We start from the raw sequence: 18,055 nt of genomic DNA, 5'->3' as shown, positions 1-18,055 counted from the left end.
TATGATCCTACGCAGCAGCCGTGGCCCCGCCCCCCACGCCCTCCCAGCCAATCACGAACCACCGTGGCTGACCAGGACGAGGAGGATCAGCCAATAGGAAGCGAGGAAGCAGCTGCCGGCGGTCAGGATTGGACTCTCCGAGTGTCAATCAATGCTGTCACCTTGGCAACGCGGCTCCCGCCTCCTCTGCGCTTCCAGCCAATCACAGCTCAGCTCTGGCCAGGAAGAGGCGGCGCAGCCAATAGGAAGCGAGAGCGCGGCCAGCGGCGGCTGCGATTGGAGAAGACACGTGTCAATCAACGCCGTCGCCATGGCAACGCGGGGCGGGGCGGGGCCTGAGCGCGCTCCGCCCTCCTCGCCCGCCGCCCTCGCCGCCCGCAGCCCCGGCGCTGCCCGCCCGGTGCGGGCCCGGCGCCTCCCGCCGCAGGGAGGATGGGGCAGCCGCGGACACCGGCCCACGGCAGCGGCCCGGCGGCGCCATGACCGGCGAGAAGAAGAAAAAGAAGCGGCTCAACCGCAGCGTCCTGCTGGCCAAGAAAATCGTGATCCGCGACGGGGCCGGCGTGAGCGGGGATGGGGCGTGGGGATGGGAGGGCCGCTAGCCGCACCGTACCCTGTGACAGGGCCCGCCCTGGGAGCACGGTGCCCGCTGGCAGCCGGGGCTGCGAGGCTCCCGGTTCTGCGGCTCCCCGGTGCAGCCGTACCCTCGGTTGAGTCTCCAGACCTACCGGTCCCGGGGCTCCCCTGTGTGACCCTGCTCTCAGCCAGGGACACAAGGCTCCAGGTCCTGGAGCTCCATGGTGTGACCCTGCTCTCAGCCAGGGCTGCAAGGCTCCAGGTCCTAGGACTCCCCGGTGTGACCCTGCCCTCATCCAGGAACACGAGACTCGAGGTCCTGGAGATCCCTGGTGTGACCCTTCCCTCTGCCAGGGACGCGAGACTCCAGGTCCCGGAGCTCCATGGTGCGATCCTGCCCTCGGCCAGGGCTGCAAGGCTTCAGGTCCTGGAGCTCCCTGGTGTGACCCTGTCCTCGGCCAGGGCTGCAAGGCTTCAGGTCCTGGAGCTCCCTGGTGTGACCCTGTCCTCGGCCAGGGACACGAGACTCCAGGTCCCGGAGCTCCCTGGTGTGACCCTGTCCTCAGCCAGGGACACGAGACTCCAGGTCCTGGAGCTCCATGGTGTGACCCTGCCCTCAGCCAGGGCAACAAGGCTCCCAGTCCTGGGGCTCCCCAGTGTGACCCTTATCTCGGCCAGGGCTGCAAGGCTCCCGGTCCCAGGGCTCCCCGGTGTGACCCTGCCCTCAGCCAGTGACACGAGACTCCAGGTGCTGGAGCTCCATGGTGTGACCCTGCCCTCAGCCAGGGCAACAAGGCTCCAGGTCCCGGAGCTCCATGGTGAGACCCTGCTCTCGGCCAGGGCTGCAAGGCTCCAGGTCCCGGAGCTCCATGGTGAGACCCTGCCCTCAGCCAGGGCTGCAAGGCTCCAGGTCCTGGAGCTCCATGGTGTGACCCTGCTCTCGGCAAGGGTTGCAAGGCTCCAGGTCCTGGAGCTCCCTGGTTGACCCTGCTCTCAGCCAGGGACATGAGGCTCCAGGTCCTGGAGCTCCATGGTGTGACCCTGCTCTCAGCCACAGCTCAAGGCTCTGGGTCCCGGAGCTCCCCGGTGTGACTCTTCTCTCGGCCAGGGCTGCAAGACTCCAGGTCCTGGAGCTCCCTGGTTGACTCTGCTCTCGGCCAGGGACATGGGGCTCCAGGTCCCGGGGCTCTCTGGTGTCGTGCTGCCCTGGGCTGGGTCTCCAAGGCTCCAGGTCCCGCAGCTCCCCGGAGCTTTCAGCTCGCTCTCTGAAGCTCCCGGTCTCGGGGTTCCCCGGTGCAACCCCATGAGGCTGCTGGCCCCAAACTGTTGCCACCCTGGATCAGGCACCCACTGGTCCATCGGTGCCACCATTGGCATTTACTGGTGTCCTGGAGGAGGGTGGAGAGCCTGGCTCTGTGGGAAGCCCTGGTCTCTTCTGAGAGGAGCCCGTTGCTGCAGGACAGGGCTGAGGAGGCTCCAGATGGTGTGGGTGGTGGTGTCCTGCCTGGACAGAGGACCTGTCCTGTGAGCCCCGTCTCTCATGAGAGCACAGCCTGGGTAATTCGGGGCCACCAGCCCCAATAGTGCTCTGTGTTTGCTGCTTTTCTGCAGCAGCCATGTGTCTTCAAGAAGAGCAGCCTGGTGGAGTGGCCACGCACTCCAAGGAGACCGACTGTCCTGAGTTGTTACAAACTCCGAGGCAATAACGTGGTTGATAAGTGGTTGAGGGATGCTCAGCTGTGAACAGGCTGGATCTGGACCTTCCCCATCAAGACATGCTGGCTTAATTTAGTTGCAGTCGTGTGGTAACTGCTTGAGAGGATGGAAGGGGGACGGATGAGAGGGCTGTTCTGTGGAACAAGGTGGGGAGCGATAGCTCTGCTCCTAATTCCCAGCTTCCTGCCCCTTTGAGACTTCTCCCACTGCTGCCAAACATCATCTCCCTTGTGTGCAGTAAAACCGACTCCTTTTAACGGCAGCATCCCCTTGAGTAGGGTGACGCTCATGTTGGCGCTGCGGATTTGTTTTGAAAGAGACTTAGCTGGTCTGTGGGAAAGGTTTTAACAGAGTCCGAGCATCATCCCAACATCTTCACAACATTCAAGCTTCTAGAATTCCTGTCCCTGAGAATCCATCAGCAGTGAATGCCAGAGGCAGGATACCTATACATCTTTGCTCTGGTCCATTAAGTGATTCGAGTCTCAGGAGCACAGTGTAGAAATGTGAGCAAGAACATTAATACAGAATTCCATTCTCTTAGCCTAGAAGAAATGCCCGTGTATTTGAGGTTTCCCATACCAAATCCAATATCCCTTTAGATGTGAGGTTTGTGTTGCTGATGGAAGTTGTTTTAACTTCTGGATACTCTTCAGGCTGCTGGAAGCTGTCTAAATTGCTGGGTTTGCAGAGGTTTCAGATTGTTTTATTAATAATGTATCAGAGTGACACTGTACCTCTTGGTGAGTTCTGGCTGTGGTTTGCTGGCAGGAGAGGTGGGTTCCTGCGGGGCAGCACAATGTTCTACCGAGCGTTTGGCCCCTGGTGTAATTCAGCTGACACTTGTGTGCTTTCCCTCTGTTCCTTGCGATTTGTTTTCCTTGGACCTTGTGACTTTGCTGTGTGGCAGGAGAAAAGTTGAGCCAGCAGTGGCCAAGGCAGCCAATGGCATCTTGGCTTGGATCAGCCCTGGTGTGGCCAGCAGGAGCAGGGAAGGGATCGCCTCCCTGGGCTTGGCCGTGGTGAGGCTGCACTTCAAATCCTGGATTCAGTTTTGGCCCCTCAGTACAAGAAGGACATTGAGAGGCTGGAGCGCATCCTGAGAAGGGAACGGAGCTGGGGAGGGTCTGGAGCCCAGGGGTTCTGGGAGCAGCTGAGGGACCTGGGGCTGTTTAGCCTGGAGAAGAGGAGGCTGAAGGGAGACTTCATCGCTCACTACAGCTCCCAGAAAGGAGGCTGGAGCCAGGCAGGTGTTGGTCTCTTCTCCCAAGTAAGAAGTGATAGGATGAGAGGAAATGGCCTCAAGTTGCACCAAGGGAGGTTTACATTGGCTATCAGGAAAAATATCTTTACTGACAGAGTGGTGAAGCCCTGGCAGAGGCTGCCCGGGGCAGTGGTGGAGTCTCCATCCCTGAAGGAGTTCAAAACACTTGCAGACGTGGGACTTTGTGACATGGTTTAGTAGGGATGGGGGTGTTGGGATGATGGTTGGACTAGATGAGCTTAGAGGTCTTTTCCAACCTCAGTGATTTCATGATTCTATGAAAAGTGACAGAACAAATGCTACCTTGAAAGCTCCATGAGAAGTCTTTACAGAGAGATAAGCAAGACCTTGAGGTCAGGGGGTTTTAACAGCTGATCCAAGGACTGTGCCTTTCCCACTGCGCTGGGTAGATGGAGTTGTTGAAGAGCAGTAGAATCCCCCTCCCGAGCTCCCAGCGTCTTCTCCACGGTTTCATATGCTGCTGTCGGAATATGCAGGGAACCGAGACATTTCATTGCCAGTCCTTAGGCAGGGAGGAAAGGATAAGTCATGTCTAGAGAAAATGTAATGGTGTCAAGGATGTAGATTCTTGGATAAAGAAGAGGAAAACAGCCAGCTTTGTCAGAGCAGTGCGTGTGGGCAGACCCTGTCCGAGGAGATGCTGTGGTGTAAGCTCACCAGCTCTACGGCACAGCAATTCACCTCCAGAACATCTTCAGTCAGGGCTGGCATTTCAGTATCCGTCCACACATCTCAACTTGGTCACAGATCAGAATATATGTGTGTTTTTCCTTACGGAGCTCTCTTTTGCAGCGACAGGGGATTGGAGAGCCCAGCGTGTACCACGCCGTGGTGGTGATCTTCCTGGAGTTCTTTGCCTGGGGGCTGCTGACCACGCCGATGCTAACGGTGAGTCCATCTCCTTGGAATGGGTTTCGTTGGACTAGGGTTCACCTTGGGATAGTGAGGGTAAGGATCTTAACCTTGGCCTCTGGAGCACGGATAGTGGAAACCAAAGTGTTGCAGCTTATGCCTGAAAAAGCTGGGGCTATAGCCACTTGTTACCAAGTCAGGCAATTATTTTCTTAATTACTGTAGCTTAACTTGGAGCAAAGCATGACTTGGATTTCTGAAAGCTTTTGGAGGATTCCAGGAAAGCAGAAGTGAAAGATCTGACCTGAAATCACTAGGATTTAGTGGTAGTTTACTGTCTTTTGTTGCATTTTTTTCCCTAGGTATTCAAAAAAATAAAGTGCAATTGGGAGATTAATCAAAGCGAGTTGAGTGAAGCTTTAATGTTTTATCCAAACCTTTTATCGTACACCAACTTATTGAGGGATAAAAGAGTTTTTTTGTGGAATTACCACCATTGTTGTCTGGGTGTCAAAGCACGGAGAGAATTTCCGGGATGTTCTAGGAGAGTCCAGGACTTTGCTGAGTTAGATTAGCATGGTAAGATTAAGTGCAGAGAGATTGCTGCATTAAAGAAACTTCAAATCTCCTTTCAGGTATTTGCCTTTAGTTAAGGAGCTGTAAAATTCCAATTTGGCAGGAGAGGGGAAGATTTAGACTAGACACAACTAGGGAATTCTTCATCATGAGGGTGAGGAGACACTGGCTGAGGTTGCCCTGGGAAGTTGTGGCTGTCCCATCCCTGGAGGTGTTGAAGACCAGGTTGGATGGGGCTTGGAGCAACGTGATCCAGAGGGAGGTGTCCCTGCCCATCGCAGGGAGGTTGGAACTAGATGATCTTTTAAGGACTCTTCCAACTCAAACCATTCTATGATTCGGTGATTTAGAAAAACAGCGTTAGCTTAGTGTGAAGTGCAAATCAAAGAGACAGCCCAAATGGGGAGAGAACAGCAGAAAAGCTCTGTGGCCACGGGAAGTAAACTCGAAGGGAAATCAGGTGGCGCAGAGATGGACAAAGGCGCACTTCCAATTATCTCAGCCTTTCTCAAATGTGCTGGAGTGATTTATAGACCTGAGAAGTGTTATGGAAAGTGTTGGAGCGGGAAGGGGAAACTCCTTCTGTAGGTCCAGCAGTGGCGTTGTTGGTAGCGTATTCCCCATTTTCCCTGTTGTGCTTTTCAGGCACCGAGCTGTCAGAGGTTTTGTGAAAGTTGCTAGCTCTGTGTTTGTTTTTCCCCACAGGTGTTACACCAGACTTTTCCTCAGCACACATTCTTGATGAATGGCCTGATTCACGGAGTCAAGGTGAGGAATGTTCCTTCCAGGCTTTCATTTGAATCTCAATCTGTGCAAGAAGTGGCGAGGCATTATCATCTCTGTCATTTCCTGATGGCAACCAGTGTTTGCTAGATAAATGCTCATATTTTGGTTTGGGGTGGCCATTGGCAAACCTAATGCCGAATGAAGAACTGGATCTGTTGGAGCAAGTCCAGAAGAGGCCATGGAGATGATCCGAGGGCTGGAGCACCTCCCATATGAGGACAGGCTGAGGGAGTTGGGGTTGCTCAGCCTGGAGAAGAGAAGGCTGCGGGGAGACCTTAGAGCAGCTTCCAGTGCTGAAAGGGGCTCCAGGAAAGCTGGAGAGGGACTCTTGGTCAGGGAGGGCAGGGACAGGATGAGGGGGAATAGTTTTCAGGTGAAAGAAGGGAGGTTGAGATGAGATCTTGGGAAGAAATGTTTTGCTGTGAGGGTGGGGAGGCCCTGGCCCAGGTTGCCCAGAGCAGTGGTGGCTGCCCCATCCCTGGAGGGGTTCAAGGCCAGGATGGATGGGGCTTGGAACCCCTGATCCAGTGGGAGGTGTCCCTACCCGTGCCAGGGAGTGGAACTGGATGGGCTTTGAGGTCTCTTCCAACGCAAACCATTCCAGGAACCTAAGAACTGACAGAGCGTAGATGCCAGGCAGCTTGTGCAGTTGATTTTACTGAGCAGCACTAACAACGCGCTGCTTGTCAGCGTAGGGCTACAACAGCTCTGTGTTTCAGGAATATTCTAATTGGTGTGAGGTCAACCCTGTGACCAGATTCTAGCATGTAACAACATAAAAAACATCAATGACATCTGAACTCATCCATAACAGAAGCTTTAGTGGGCTGTCCAAGGCAGAAGGAAGGACTGTGCTGTGGCCACGCTGAGTTTGGGCTAAACCAGTGTTCCCAGAGTAGAACTGGAGGCAGCTGTAATGAGCAACCAGCAGCCGTGTGTTCTGATGCAGGAAAAGAGATTGTTAGGCTCTGGCTCTGCCTAGAGGATCTCAAAAAACAGCCTAAGGGAGGTTTGCTTTGGTGTGAGCTGGACACTCCCCTGTACGCTGCAGGGCTCTTCCCTGCCTGATCAGGTTTGAAAGATGCTGAAAGGCCTTGAACATTTGTGCTTAATGGCCCTGGCATCTCATTGGGTCTGTCTTGTCTCCACCTGACAGAGAAAGCTTTCCGTAGAGCTGCAGCAGATGTTAACGTGACAGAGCCATGCCAGCGTCTTTTGAGGTACTGGCAGGGCTGCTCCTGCTGCGCAGACCTGTCTGGGATGACCACAAACTGTTCTGTTTTGGTATTGCCTGCTTGTAGAAAATAGGAATGGGTTGTCTCCTTGCATTTTTATCTTTTTGATGATGTTCTCAAAAGCTCTTGCTCTCAATGATCAGGGTTTGACTGAGGGATTCCCCTCTGCCATCCTCTCTGTCTCTCTTAGGGTCTGCTTTCTTTTCTAAGTGCCCCACTGATTGGTGCTCTCTCTGATGTCTGGGGCAGGAAATCCTTCCTCCTCCTCACAGTCTTCTTCACCTGTGCACCAATTCCCCTTATGAAGATCAGTCCATGGTGAGTTTGTTATAACCAAATGCTTCTGAGGAGAGGGATGAGCGTGAGGCTGAACGAGGGGGATTTGTGGTTGTGTTAGCAGATGAGATGGAAGAGTCCGTCCAGTGGAGAAGGCTGCTCATCCTAGAGACCGATTGTCTGCTTCTGCCGGAGGGTTCAGTGTCAGGAGGAGAGTCTGGCTTTCCTCTACCGGTGCCTGTTCTTCTGATTGATGTGTTATCGCTATTGGGATGTGCTGATGTTTCCTTTCTGTGTAGGGAAAATAAGCAATAAAACTCCATGGCCCTCAGGCTGAAGCCTGGTGTTCCTGAGCACTTTCTGGTGCAATGAAGCAGGATGGGCTGAAGGAAGAATGAGAGAGAGGTTCTCATTCAGCAGCTGTGGGCTGCTGTGTGGTTGCTCTCTAACATTGGCTATCCCTGTTCCAGGTGGTATTTTGCTGTCATCTCCATGTCCGGAGTCTTCGCTGTCACCTTTTCTGTGATCTTTGCCTACGTTGCTGATATTACACAGGAGCATGAACGCAGCACAGCGTACGGCTTGGTAAGGAGCTGGATAACTGCTTTGTGTCTTGGAAGAAAGATTGGGGACGTTGCATGTATAGAGTGAGGGTGGGAGACTTATGGACAAGCCTGAGGACAGCATCAATGAAAAGACAATCCACACTTCACTGATAGTCTCCTGTTCAACTCACAGAATCATTGAGGTTGGAAAAGACCTCTAAGATCATCCGGTCCAACCATCAGCCCAACGCTGCTTCTGCTTTTGATTTAGTGCTGAAGAAGAGGGTGAATTTTGCTGCCATCTGAACATCTGTGTTGTTGCTTAGCCCTAAACCCTGCCTGGTCTGTGAGCTGCTTTGCACCAGGAGAGAGGCAGGCTATGATGCTGGCGTGTGTACAAAAAGCCTACGATTGGGCCCTTTCTGTAGAGTTACTGAAAGGACCGTGTGTGAATTGTTAGGATTGCTTTAATTTCCTTCTGCTAGAACTTAGCCTGGACTGCACCGAGAGAACATGACCGCAGGAATCCCTGTCCACCTGGTTTATCTCCATCAAAGATGGCAAAACTGGTACCCGTGGGTCACTCTGGATGAGCACACGGGCTCTAAGAAGAACCTGTATTAATGTTTTATGCTTCCAGGTGTCAGCCACGTTCGCTGCCAGTCTGGTCACGAGCCCAGCAATTGGTGCGTACCTCTCCCAAGCCTACGGCGATACGTTGGTGGTTGTGCTGGCTTCAGGCGTTGCTTTGCTGGACATTGGTTTCATCCTGCTGGCCGTGCCAGAGTCTCTGCCAGAAGAGATGCGCCCAGTCTCTTGGGGAGCTCCGATCTCTTGGGAACAAGCAGATCCATTTGCTGTAAGTAATCTTGCTGCTGGTTTTCTACGTGCTGGTATTTGCTTTAGTTCTGCTAATTTCTTTCAAAAGGAAGATGCGTTCCACAAAAGGTGAAGGCTGCGAGGCTCAGAGGAAGCTGATGGCAGACTGCACGTGTGTAAAGCTGTCTAGCAGCTTCTGACCGATCCCACGTAGCTACGAACCATCTAAAAGCAGCTCCAGATATGCTGAGTGAGAGCATCTCCTGGTGGAACCAGTTGTTGGAATACAAATTGCCATTACTTAGCAATAGTACTGTGTCAGGAGAAGCCTTTTGTGTTCCTGGCTCCTCAGGATCTTTGCTAACAGTGATGAGCTTTGTGCAGTTTCACCTCACCTCAGCTTGCTAGGAAGGGGATTTTGGCTGTCTGAGAGAAAACCAATGCTGATCAAAAGCTCTTGACTCTAAATCTGGGGAACTGAGAGGTCAGAACTCCTCTTTGCAGGGTGGGAGTTGATGCAATTGTACGCCTGGTCGGGTGTGGGTTGGCAGCACTCACATCTTCCCCTATAATGCTGGTCTGGTTCCAGTCAAGCATTCACTTCTTGGCTGTAAGATGATGACTTAAGCACTTGCTTTTTGCTCTCTCTGTGCCTGGAGAATGTTTAATGATATTAACTCTTTTCTTTCCTCAATTTTTCTGTCATCGCCCTCTCCAGTCCCTGCGGAAGGTGGGTCAGGACTCTACAGTGCTGCTCATCTGTATCACCGTCTTTCTCTCCTACCTTCCTGAAGCCGGCCAGTACTCCAGCTTTTTCCTGTACCTGCGACAGGTCAGTCTCTTGCCGTGAGGGAAGGATCCAAATGCAGGAAAGCTCTACAGATATTATCTTAATTGCATGTCCTGAGAAACATAATCTTGGCCAATAGCTCAGTAAAGTTGAAGCCATAAGATATAGCAACTTGTTCCAGCTTTCCTAAAATTGTGAGAGCCTGGTGAGTGCTCTGTAGGCATTCCCAGGACCTTTGCTTGGCTTCTTGCTGGTGGTCTGCTCGTCCGTCCTGCCCTTGCCGCTCTCGGGCATTTCAGGTGAGCCCAGGGATTTAAAGCCAGAGGAAAATCTTCTATCCTTGTGCCTGCAGGAGGTAGCAGGAGGAATGGCTGATTAATGTTTAAGTACCTGATAAGCCGTGTCAATAAAAACTGGTGATACTGATTGAGTGGCTTTTCTCCTGTGGTACAAATCTCTTGCCTGAAAAAGTCTCTCTTCGGTCTTTTCCCAGGTCATTGGTTTTTCCTCGGAGACTGTGGCAGCCTTTATTGGTGTAGTTGGAATTCTCTCTATACTGGCTCAGGTGAGAAGCGATTTCTATCTTGGTTCCAGCAATCTGGTTATCGGGATGTCTAAAATATCTGATAATTGGGACTGGTGAGCTGCCAGAATCCCTGTGAGCTGCCCCTGCACAGCCACCTGTGGTCTCTCTTTCTCATCGTTTAAATGCAGCGGCTGTTTAACAAGCTGGGAAACCATGGAGTTGCACCATGGAACTCCACAGCTTGTGCTCTGAGTGCCGTGAATGGGATGTGCTGGTTTCTAACACAACATTCCAAGAATGGCAGAGTTGCACGTGCATGAGAGCCGCTCTGACAGCAGCACAAGTTCAGATTCCCATCTCTCGTCTTCCAGCGTTGTCATCTTTTTTTTGTGCTGACTTTGAAAAGCACCTGTTTTTCTTTTCAGACAGTAGTGTTGGGAATTCTCATGCGTTCGATAGGAAATAAAAACACCATCCTGTTGGGACTGGGCTTCCAGATCCTACAGCTCGCCTGGTACGGCTTCGGATCACAGCCTTGGTAAGAGTTTGCCCATGTTTGCATGGTGCTGTCGGCAGGTTTCTTCCTCCGCGGCGACTCTTGTCTCCTCCCTGAGGGAAGCGCTGCTTTTGGCAGCCAGTCTCCTAACCGCTGCCTCTTTTCTCCGAGGATGATGTGGGCGGCCGGAGCTGTGGCTGCCATGTCCAGCATCACCTTCCCAGCCATCAGTGCCATGGTGTCTCGGAACGCAGACCCCGACCAACAGGGTGAGTCGCTTGGGGATTTGTCTGATGGTTGAATTCATCCCTGCAGGCACCTGAGCTGAAGCATCCTGAAATCTGCAGCAGAGGAGTGGGCAGGAACATCAGCTAAGAGAGTTGGGGTTGTTCAGCCTGGAGAAGAGAAGGCTCCAAGGAGACCTTAGAGCAGCTTCCAGTGCCTGAAGGGGCTGTGAGAAAGCTGGAGAGGGGCTGTTCCCAAATGCTTGTGGTGACAGGATGTGGGGGAATGGGGATAAACTGGAGAGGGGCAGATTTAGACTAGACATAAGGAGGAATTTCTTCACTATGAGAGTGGGGAGGCCCTGGAACAGGTTGCCCAGGGAAGTTGTGGCTGCCCCATCCCTGGAGGTGTTCAAGGCCAGGTTGGATGGGCCTTGGGCACCTGATCCAGTGGGAGGTGTCCCTGCGTATGGCTGGGGGTTGGAACTGGATGATCTGTAAGGTCCTTTCCAACCCAAACTGTTCTATGATTCTATGATCTGTGGCAGCTGTGGAGCATTGCTTTGTTCCTGGCTCTTCCCTCTGACCATAGCTGGTGCTTTGGGAGGGAATTCTTCAGTTACACATGTAGGTGTTCAGTGTTGCTGAGGCTGAGAGGAGGCTATTTGCTTTGTGGTTTGACCCCGACTCCTCAGACTTGTCTGCCTTAATTCCAGTTCAGCTGGAAATCGCTTGATGTGCTTCTTTCATTCCCCAAAGCAGCAAAACCAGCATCGCTGATGTTTGTAAAACCTGATATCGAGCGAAGCTAACTGCTTCATCTGTAGAGTGCATTTCGATCCAGATCCAAGTGTTTGATCCTGTCTTTAAGTATGTAAGCATCCTTGAGGAAACCAGGTTTCTCCAGGAAGCTGGAGCGGTGCCTTCCTGTTCCCAGGTGTGGTGCAGGGGATGATCACCGGGATTCGGGGCCTGTGTAACGGCTTGGGGCCAGCGCTCTATGGATTTGTCTTCTATCTCTTTCACGTGGAGCTGAATGAAATGGCTGAGGTGGAAACTTTGGGTAAAGCCTCCAAACCAAACATGGCCAACCCTACGGACGAGGTAACTTGTTACTCTTTGCCATTCCATTGGCTGGACTGCTTCTATCCTGGAACTTGAGCATTAATCATTCCTCTGTCTCGCCCTACAGAGCAGCATTATCCCAGGGCCTCCATTCCTCTTTGGGGCTTGTTCTGTCCTGCTGTCGCTCCTGGTGGCCTTGTTCATTCCAGAACATAACCTTGCACTGAGATCAGGCAGCCACAAGAAGCACAGTAACGGAGCCCAGACCCACACCCACAGCCCGCAGGCCGGAGGATCGGATGGCAAGGAGCCCCTGCTCGAGGACAGCAGCGTATGAGGACGGGAGGGAAGGACCCAGCTTGCATCTCGGCTCCAGATCAAGGATGGACTCGGCCAGCTGGAGCTCGGAGAGAGAGGGCAGGGAGGAGGAAGAATCGAGGTGACGGACTGTGCCACTAATGAGGAGGGACAGGGTTTCCCTTCAAGCCAAACATACCCAGCAGGTGCAAGAAGGGAATTGTCATCTGGTGCCCATGGAAAGGGGAGGTACTGGTCTGCTCCATCTGAAGGGATTGTTCTTTCCAGCAACCCCGCCCTTGTATGTGAATGCTGAACTTCGAGGTGTGACCTGCCAAACACTCCACTTGCCAGTGACCAACTGAGGAGCTAGCGTTGTCTTTGTTCTCATGTGAACTAACTGAGCTGCCCGCCGGAATGAATGAGGTGTTTGTTACGTGTCCCATTCCCAGACAGAACTGGTACTGCTGGTCCTTTCCCAGGCTCAGCGCTGCCGTCTGCGGTGTACGCAGCCGGGATCGGGCACACCAAGGGAAACTGTGTGTGTATGTGTGTGTGTGTGTGTGTGAACACAGCGTAGTCAGCAGCCACGAGGAGGTCCTCACTGCTGGAGGACCCGGTGAATTTGCCTGTCCTTTGACCCAAGTGAAACTTAGACCAAAACAAAGAATCTTCTGACTTAATGTTCTGGTGAAGATTAGAAAAACTGAGTAGTAAAGTTACAACCTGACACAAAGGGGAATGGATGATGAGAGGAAGGCAACCACATGCGTTACAAACGCTTAGGTGGTCAATGTGTGCTTCGGTTTGGGTTTTCTTTTTGTGTTACACTCACATAGCATGTCTGTGGCTTCCTCTGTCGGTTCTAGGTAGAAGGATTTCTCAGAAGCCTCTGGAACTGTAGGAGTTGTTTAGAAAATGCAGCTCTGAGAGGCTGGAGAAACACTTTCATAAAGCATAATTCCCCAAGAGAAAAGGCAAAGGAGTAGTTGTTGATCTTGAGCACCTTAACAAAGCACGTTCATTTTTTTTCCCCCAGGCTCTTGCTGTCTTGATAATAAAACCAGGTTAATGACTGTAGCTTGGTTTTTCGCAGCCCAAAAGATCCGGATGGTCGTGACTGCAGGTTTGGGTTCCGTGTAACGTTTCTGAGTCTGCCGTGAAGGCTTTTGTTTTGTTGAAAAATGGAATTGCAGCCTCTGCTTTAGAGTTCAGCTTTGTTCAGATCCTTGAATGTGAGCATTGTGGAAGAAGCGAAGACAAAGGTGTAGGGAAGGCTGGGACTTCGGTCGATACGTAGAGAGAGGGCAGAGGAGCAAATTCTTAGTTGAGTGAGATCTCATTTGTTGGGATTGAGCAGGGAAGCAAAGACCAAACTGGGAACCAAGTATTTAAGAAATCAGTTGTTAAGGAAATTAAGGCTACAGTGGCCAAAAATAGTCCTGTCTCAGAGCAGGGTATGTGCAAGAGCTGTTGTTCATCAGCTGGGATCCCTTCTCCTTAGGTTTGGGACTGGTAACCTGGGGGAGAAGGGCCCAGAGGGAGGGAGCATTGTCATTAATGGCTTGGGTCTTTGCAAACGGGTCACGATGCTGTGCTTGCAAATGCTGTTTGCCTCAGGGTTTAGTGGAAAACACCAAATTGGGCAGTCCTGGAGAGCTCAGCCCGTGGCCCGCCACCGGCGCAGGAGGGGACAGCGCTGTCTGTCCCCTGCTCTGCGCTGGCAGGGCAGCTTGCTTTGCTCTAGGAGCATGAGGGGACCTGAGCTCCAGGGTGCATTCTGCATCCGACCACTGCTGTGTCATCAGCGCAAGGGCTCCTGTTGGATTTGGACAGATCGAGAGCTGCAATTTGATGTAGGTCTCTTAAAAGCTTGTCAAAAGCTTGGAACCACTGCCTGCCTAGGCTGGGCAGAACTAATGATTTAATGTCTGTTTACTGATTTTTCTGGACCAGTTCGTTATCAGAGGTGGGCATTTAAGTGAAAGAACTCCAGTTTGTTTGGCATTAATCCAGCCTGGTACCCAGCTCCTGTAATCAGAGCAGTAAGAACAGATTATTGTCGGTGCACAGGACAGGCAAGGAAGGTTTGCCCACGTGGATCTAATGCAGAACTGGAGAACGGAGAGAGCAGAAAGTCTCAGGGACTCCAGTTTTTCCAAGCTTATTGTGGTGATGCTTCAAATTCCCAGGCATCATTGGGATAGTCTGTACCGTACAATCGCAGCAGGCTTCTTTCCTGAAGGGAATCCAGTCACTGACAGTGATCCCAACTCTTTTCCTTACAAAAATGTGGTTTTTAGCTTATGGTTTTACCAACTGCGCCTGGCGATCCTTTATTCACACTGTTTTAGAATGAACTGGAGTTGGTTTGTCCCTCAAACACAAGTGAAGCGAACCGAAACACTGAATCGTTACCTCGTGCACGCTGAGGTACTTGGAGCTTTGCAGGTAGAATATAGTGGAACGTGATGAAAGAGATGAGCATAATTTATATGGTACAAAGTATATAGAGATATATTTTTCAGAGTCCTTTCCTTTATTGAATAGTTTATTGAAACCACTGTTTCTGGTCCCATTCCCTCTCGCCATCGCTGCTGCCTGCGGCGTCTCCACCTCTCTCACCCTTCAGACAGCAGAAATAACCAACCGAGCATCCCTCCTCGGTCCGGTCCGTCACAATGTGATATGAAACCCAAGTTTCCAGTGGTGCCGACATTCCTGGTTTGTGAGTAGTGGACCTGGAGTATTTTGGTCACTTTGTTGGCCCCTGGACTCAAGGCAGGCGATGCTGCAGGGCTGTTCGAAAGGCTTCACTGCGCTGGGGGCCTCTTTGGCTGCCGAAGCAGGTTCAGCATCACACAGCTGCACCAACAGAGTGTTTGCTTTGAGGGCTGTTATTAACATAAAGAGGATTTGAACATCGATCCTCAGTTGTGCCAGAGCAGGGGCTGACCCTGGGACACGGCGCAGCCCCGTCTGCTCTCCCCAGAGATGTTGCGTGTTCCAGCGCTGGTAGCAGACAGGGATTCCTTTCCACAGTTCTGGAGCTCCTTCCCTGGGTTCGGTGGGGGCTGAGCCCCAGGTAACTCCCCTCCCCATCAGTGCAGGGCTGTGACCCACCCACCCTTCTGCCTTTAAGTGACAGAGGAGGACTTGGGCCAAGAGGTGATGGCGCTGAAATTACCAGACCTGAATGAAGAATGTCTGTTCTGAAGGGCCGGTAATTTTGCAGCGTCCCACATGGAGACTGGAAGAAAATCTGTCCGGAGCACTCAGCTAGTTTTGCCAATTTTTGTTACTTTATATGAAAACGCAACTTTTTTAAAAGAGCCTTTTCTTACAATCTCCCCTTGATCTGCTCTGTAGTGCCCGAGCCTGGCTGTTGAACATCGCTCTTCCCAGGATTTCTCTGCAGCGACTTATAATTCAGGTCGGTAACAGCAATGCCCCAAACATAAGGCAAAAATAGGCTTAATTGCCCTTTTTCTGCAGCTCCGGTATTAACGGCAGCAGCTCGAGTGAGATTAAACTGATCTTGTTGCATTAAAAAACCTGTGTTAAATCATTGCTTTCTCTTTTGCCATTACTTTTGCAAATCAGTAACTTTTTACTTCTCTGGTTTTTATTCCGTTCTCTGCACTCAGATGGCTTCTAACATGTTTGATTATCTTTAAAAAGCGTGGGCACACGGCAATCCCACGTTCCCTGCAGGGTGGCAGTACCTCCGCGCTCTCAAAGTTTACTATTGCGTGTGTTGCTGTCTCTTTTCTTTTTATTTTTTTTTCAGGCTAACAATGAAATGTATTTATTTCAGTTCAGGTTGTGTTTAGAACTGGCAAATCTCTCCCTCCGACGGATTATTTATTAAACTGCTGCTTTCCTGTCACGTTGAAGTCGTCTGTCCTCCTTTCCAGCCTGCCCCATGCTCGTCTGCCCTTGTAGATCATAGAATCACTAAGCTTGGAAAAGACCTCGTAAGTCCAACCATCAGCCCAACACCTCCATCCCTACTAAACCATGTCACAAAGTCCCAAGTGAACCCCCTCCAGGGATGGAGACTCCACCACCACCCCAGGCAGCCTCTGCCAGGGCTTCACCACTCTGTCAGTAAAGACATTTTTCCTGATAGCCAATCTAAACCTCCCTTGGTGCAACTTGAGGCCATTTCTTCTCATCCCATCACTTGTGACATGGGAGAAGAACCCAACACCTGCCTGGCTCCAACCTCCTTTCATGGAGCTGCAGAACGTGATGAGGTCTCCCCTCAGCCTCCTCTTCTCCAGGCTAAACACCCCCAGGTCCCTCAGCTGCTCCCAGGACGCTTGTGCTCCAGACCCTTCCCAGCTCCGTTCCCTTCTCCGGGTGTGCTCCAGCCTCTCCATGTCTTTCTTGCACTGAAAGGCCCCAAACTGAACCCAGGATTCGAGGTGCAGCCTCACCAGCACCACGTCCAGGGGTCTATCCTTTCCCTGCTCCTGCTGGCCACACCATGGTTGATCCAAGCCAGGATGCCACTGGCCACCTGGGCCACCACTGGCTCAGTTTTTCTCCTGCTATGCAGGACACACCTGCAGAGTCACAAAGTCCCCCACCTCGCTACAACCTCCATGCTGAAGAAGTGGTTGTGAGTGACTACACATTAAGCCTTGTAAATCCACCTCCTGTCTCCAGTGGGCACAAGTTGTTGAATTATTTCTACCAATTCCTTAAAAACTAAAGTATTTCAAAGCAAAAAAAAAACTCAAACCAGTCTACGTTCATCTTTGATCCTAAAATCCAGGTTTCCACTGCAGTCCCTCAACTGCTCCGCTTTCTTTGGTGCTTTGGGCATGAAAGGTTTTGAGCGCCGTCGCACGAGGTAGGAGCTGAGCTCTCATGCAAGAGGAATCGGTTTGTGCACGGCAACGTTTACGCTGCCTTTGGAGCAGCAAAGCGTTCCAGCAGAGCAACGTGAGTGTGGTGGACCAGGGCTGTGGCTGCCACCTTTGGAAAGTGAAGATGAGAAGGTCCTAGTGAGCTGGGACACGGCTGCCTTCCCTGGCAGAAGATTCCCCACGCCAGCTTCTCCAGCTCCTGCCTCTCCACACCAGCGCCATCCCGGCAGGAGCCTCCTCCCAGGGCTGCTTGTCTTCATTTCCAGACAAGCTTAATTTAGATCTTATCTTTCTCATTTAAACACTTCTTCTGGTGTTTGAGGATGGTGCTAAGTGAACAATATAATCACAAGAGGTATAAACACATCCAAGTCAGTTCTTGGATGGGATCTAGGGTTTGATGGCCGATATCCCGTAATGAGCTGGAAATACAAGCCTTCTATTGTAAAATACCTTTTGTATTTATTTCCTCTGCACTTGAGCTTATCTTCATATTATTGTTTGAATCTTCATTTGAGAAAGCCCCTCAGCTTCTCTCACATTGCATCACTGAAGAAAAAGAGAAGGTATTTCAATACCTTGCCCAGAGCAGTGGTGGCTGCCCCATCCCTGGAGGTGTTCAAGGTCAGGTTGGATGGGGCTTGGAGCCCCTGATCCAGTGGGAGGTGTCCCTGCCCATGGCAGGGGTTGGAACTGGAAGGGCTTTGAGGTCCATTCCAACACAAACCATTCTACGATTCTCTAGTAACACAGTTGTTGGCCGTCCTCTCCTTGCTGTGGTGGCCATCTGGGCAGCATTGCTTTGATGGGGACACTGCAGCTGTGCCACCAGGCAAGGCAGAGCCGGTCTGTGGGATCAGGTTCTCTGGAGTGAGATTCCCATGTTTTGCACCGTGCAGAAAACCTTCATCTTCTTCCAACTATCCTCACGAGCACCTCCTGCAGCCCTGTCCATTCTGACATTGGGCAGTAGCGGTGTTGGTGCCGACAGCACAGGGCTACACCCCAGCCCGAGGGGCTCTGGCGCTGCCGGCAGCGGTGTGGGGGTATCCTGTGCCGGGGGCCAGCGCTCGTCCCTCTGCGGTTTGTCTCTCCCCACCAAATTGTTTTGTTT

General features: G+C 51.9%; 1 protein-coding gene across 1 annotated transcript; it reads left to right on the top strand.

The window, feature by feature from the left end:
• The first annotated feature begins 341 nt into the window (after positions 1–341).
• LOC104067715 (hippocampus abundant transcript 1 protein) lies at positions 342–13,442 on the top strand. Its single transcript, XM_054049983.1, has 12 exons — positions 342–563; positions 4,370–4,465; positions 5,711–5,773; positions 7,217–7,344; positions 7,773–7,887; positions 8,488–8,706; positions 9,385–9,498; positions 9,950–10,021; positions 10,408–10,520; positions 10,650–10,747; positions 11,640–11,806; positions 11,895–13,442. Exons 1-12 carry the CDS (start codon positions 480–482, stop codon positions 12,102–12,104), a joined length of 1,479 nt encoding a protein of 492 aa, XP_053905958.1. The 5' UTR covers positions 342–479; the 3' UTR covers positions 12,105–13,442.
• Positions 13,443–18,055: the final 4,613 nt, after the last annotated feature.

Source organism: Cuculus canorus, chromosome 27 (genome assembly GCF_017976375.1).
Source record: "Cuculus canorus isolate bCucCan1 chromosome 27, bCucCan1.pri, whole genome shotgun sequence".
Classification (NCBI taxonomy): domain Eukaryota; kingdom Metazoa; phylum Chordata; class Aves; order Cuculiformes; family Cuculidae; genus Cuculus; species Cuculus canorus.
Note: the sequence above shows the minus strand (reverse complement) of the source record. Positions and strands in the feature narration are given on the sequence as shown.

Bases quoted from the DNA above. Each gene is read 5' to 3' on its own strand.
- LOC104067715 (XM_054049983.1), top strand. From the start codon at position 480: ATGACCGGCGAGAAGAAGAAAAAGAAGCGGCTCAACCGCAGCGTCCTG. The intron at 10,521-10,649 runs GTAAGAGTTTGC...CTTTTCTCCGAG, and splicing joins GGCTTCGGATCACAGCCTTG to GATGATGTGGGCGGCCGGAG. The intron at 10,748-11,639 runs GTGAGTCGCTTG...TCCTGTTCCCAG, and splicing joins CGCAGACCCCGACCAACAGG to GTGTGGTGCAGGGGATGATC.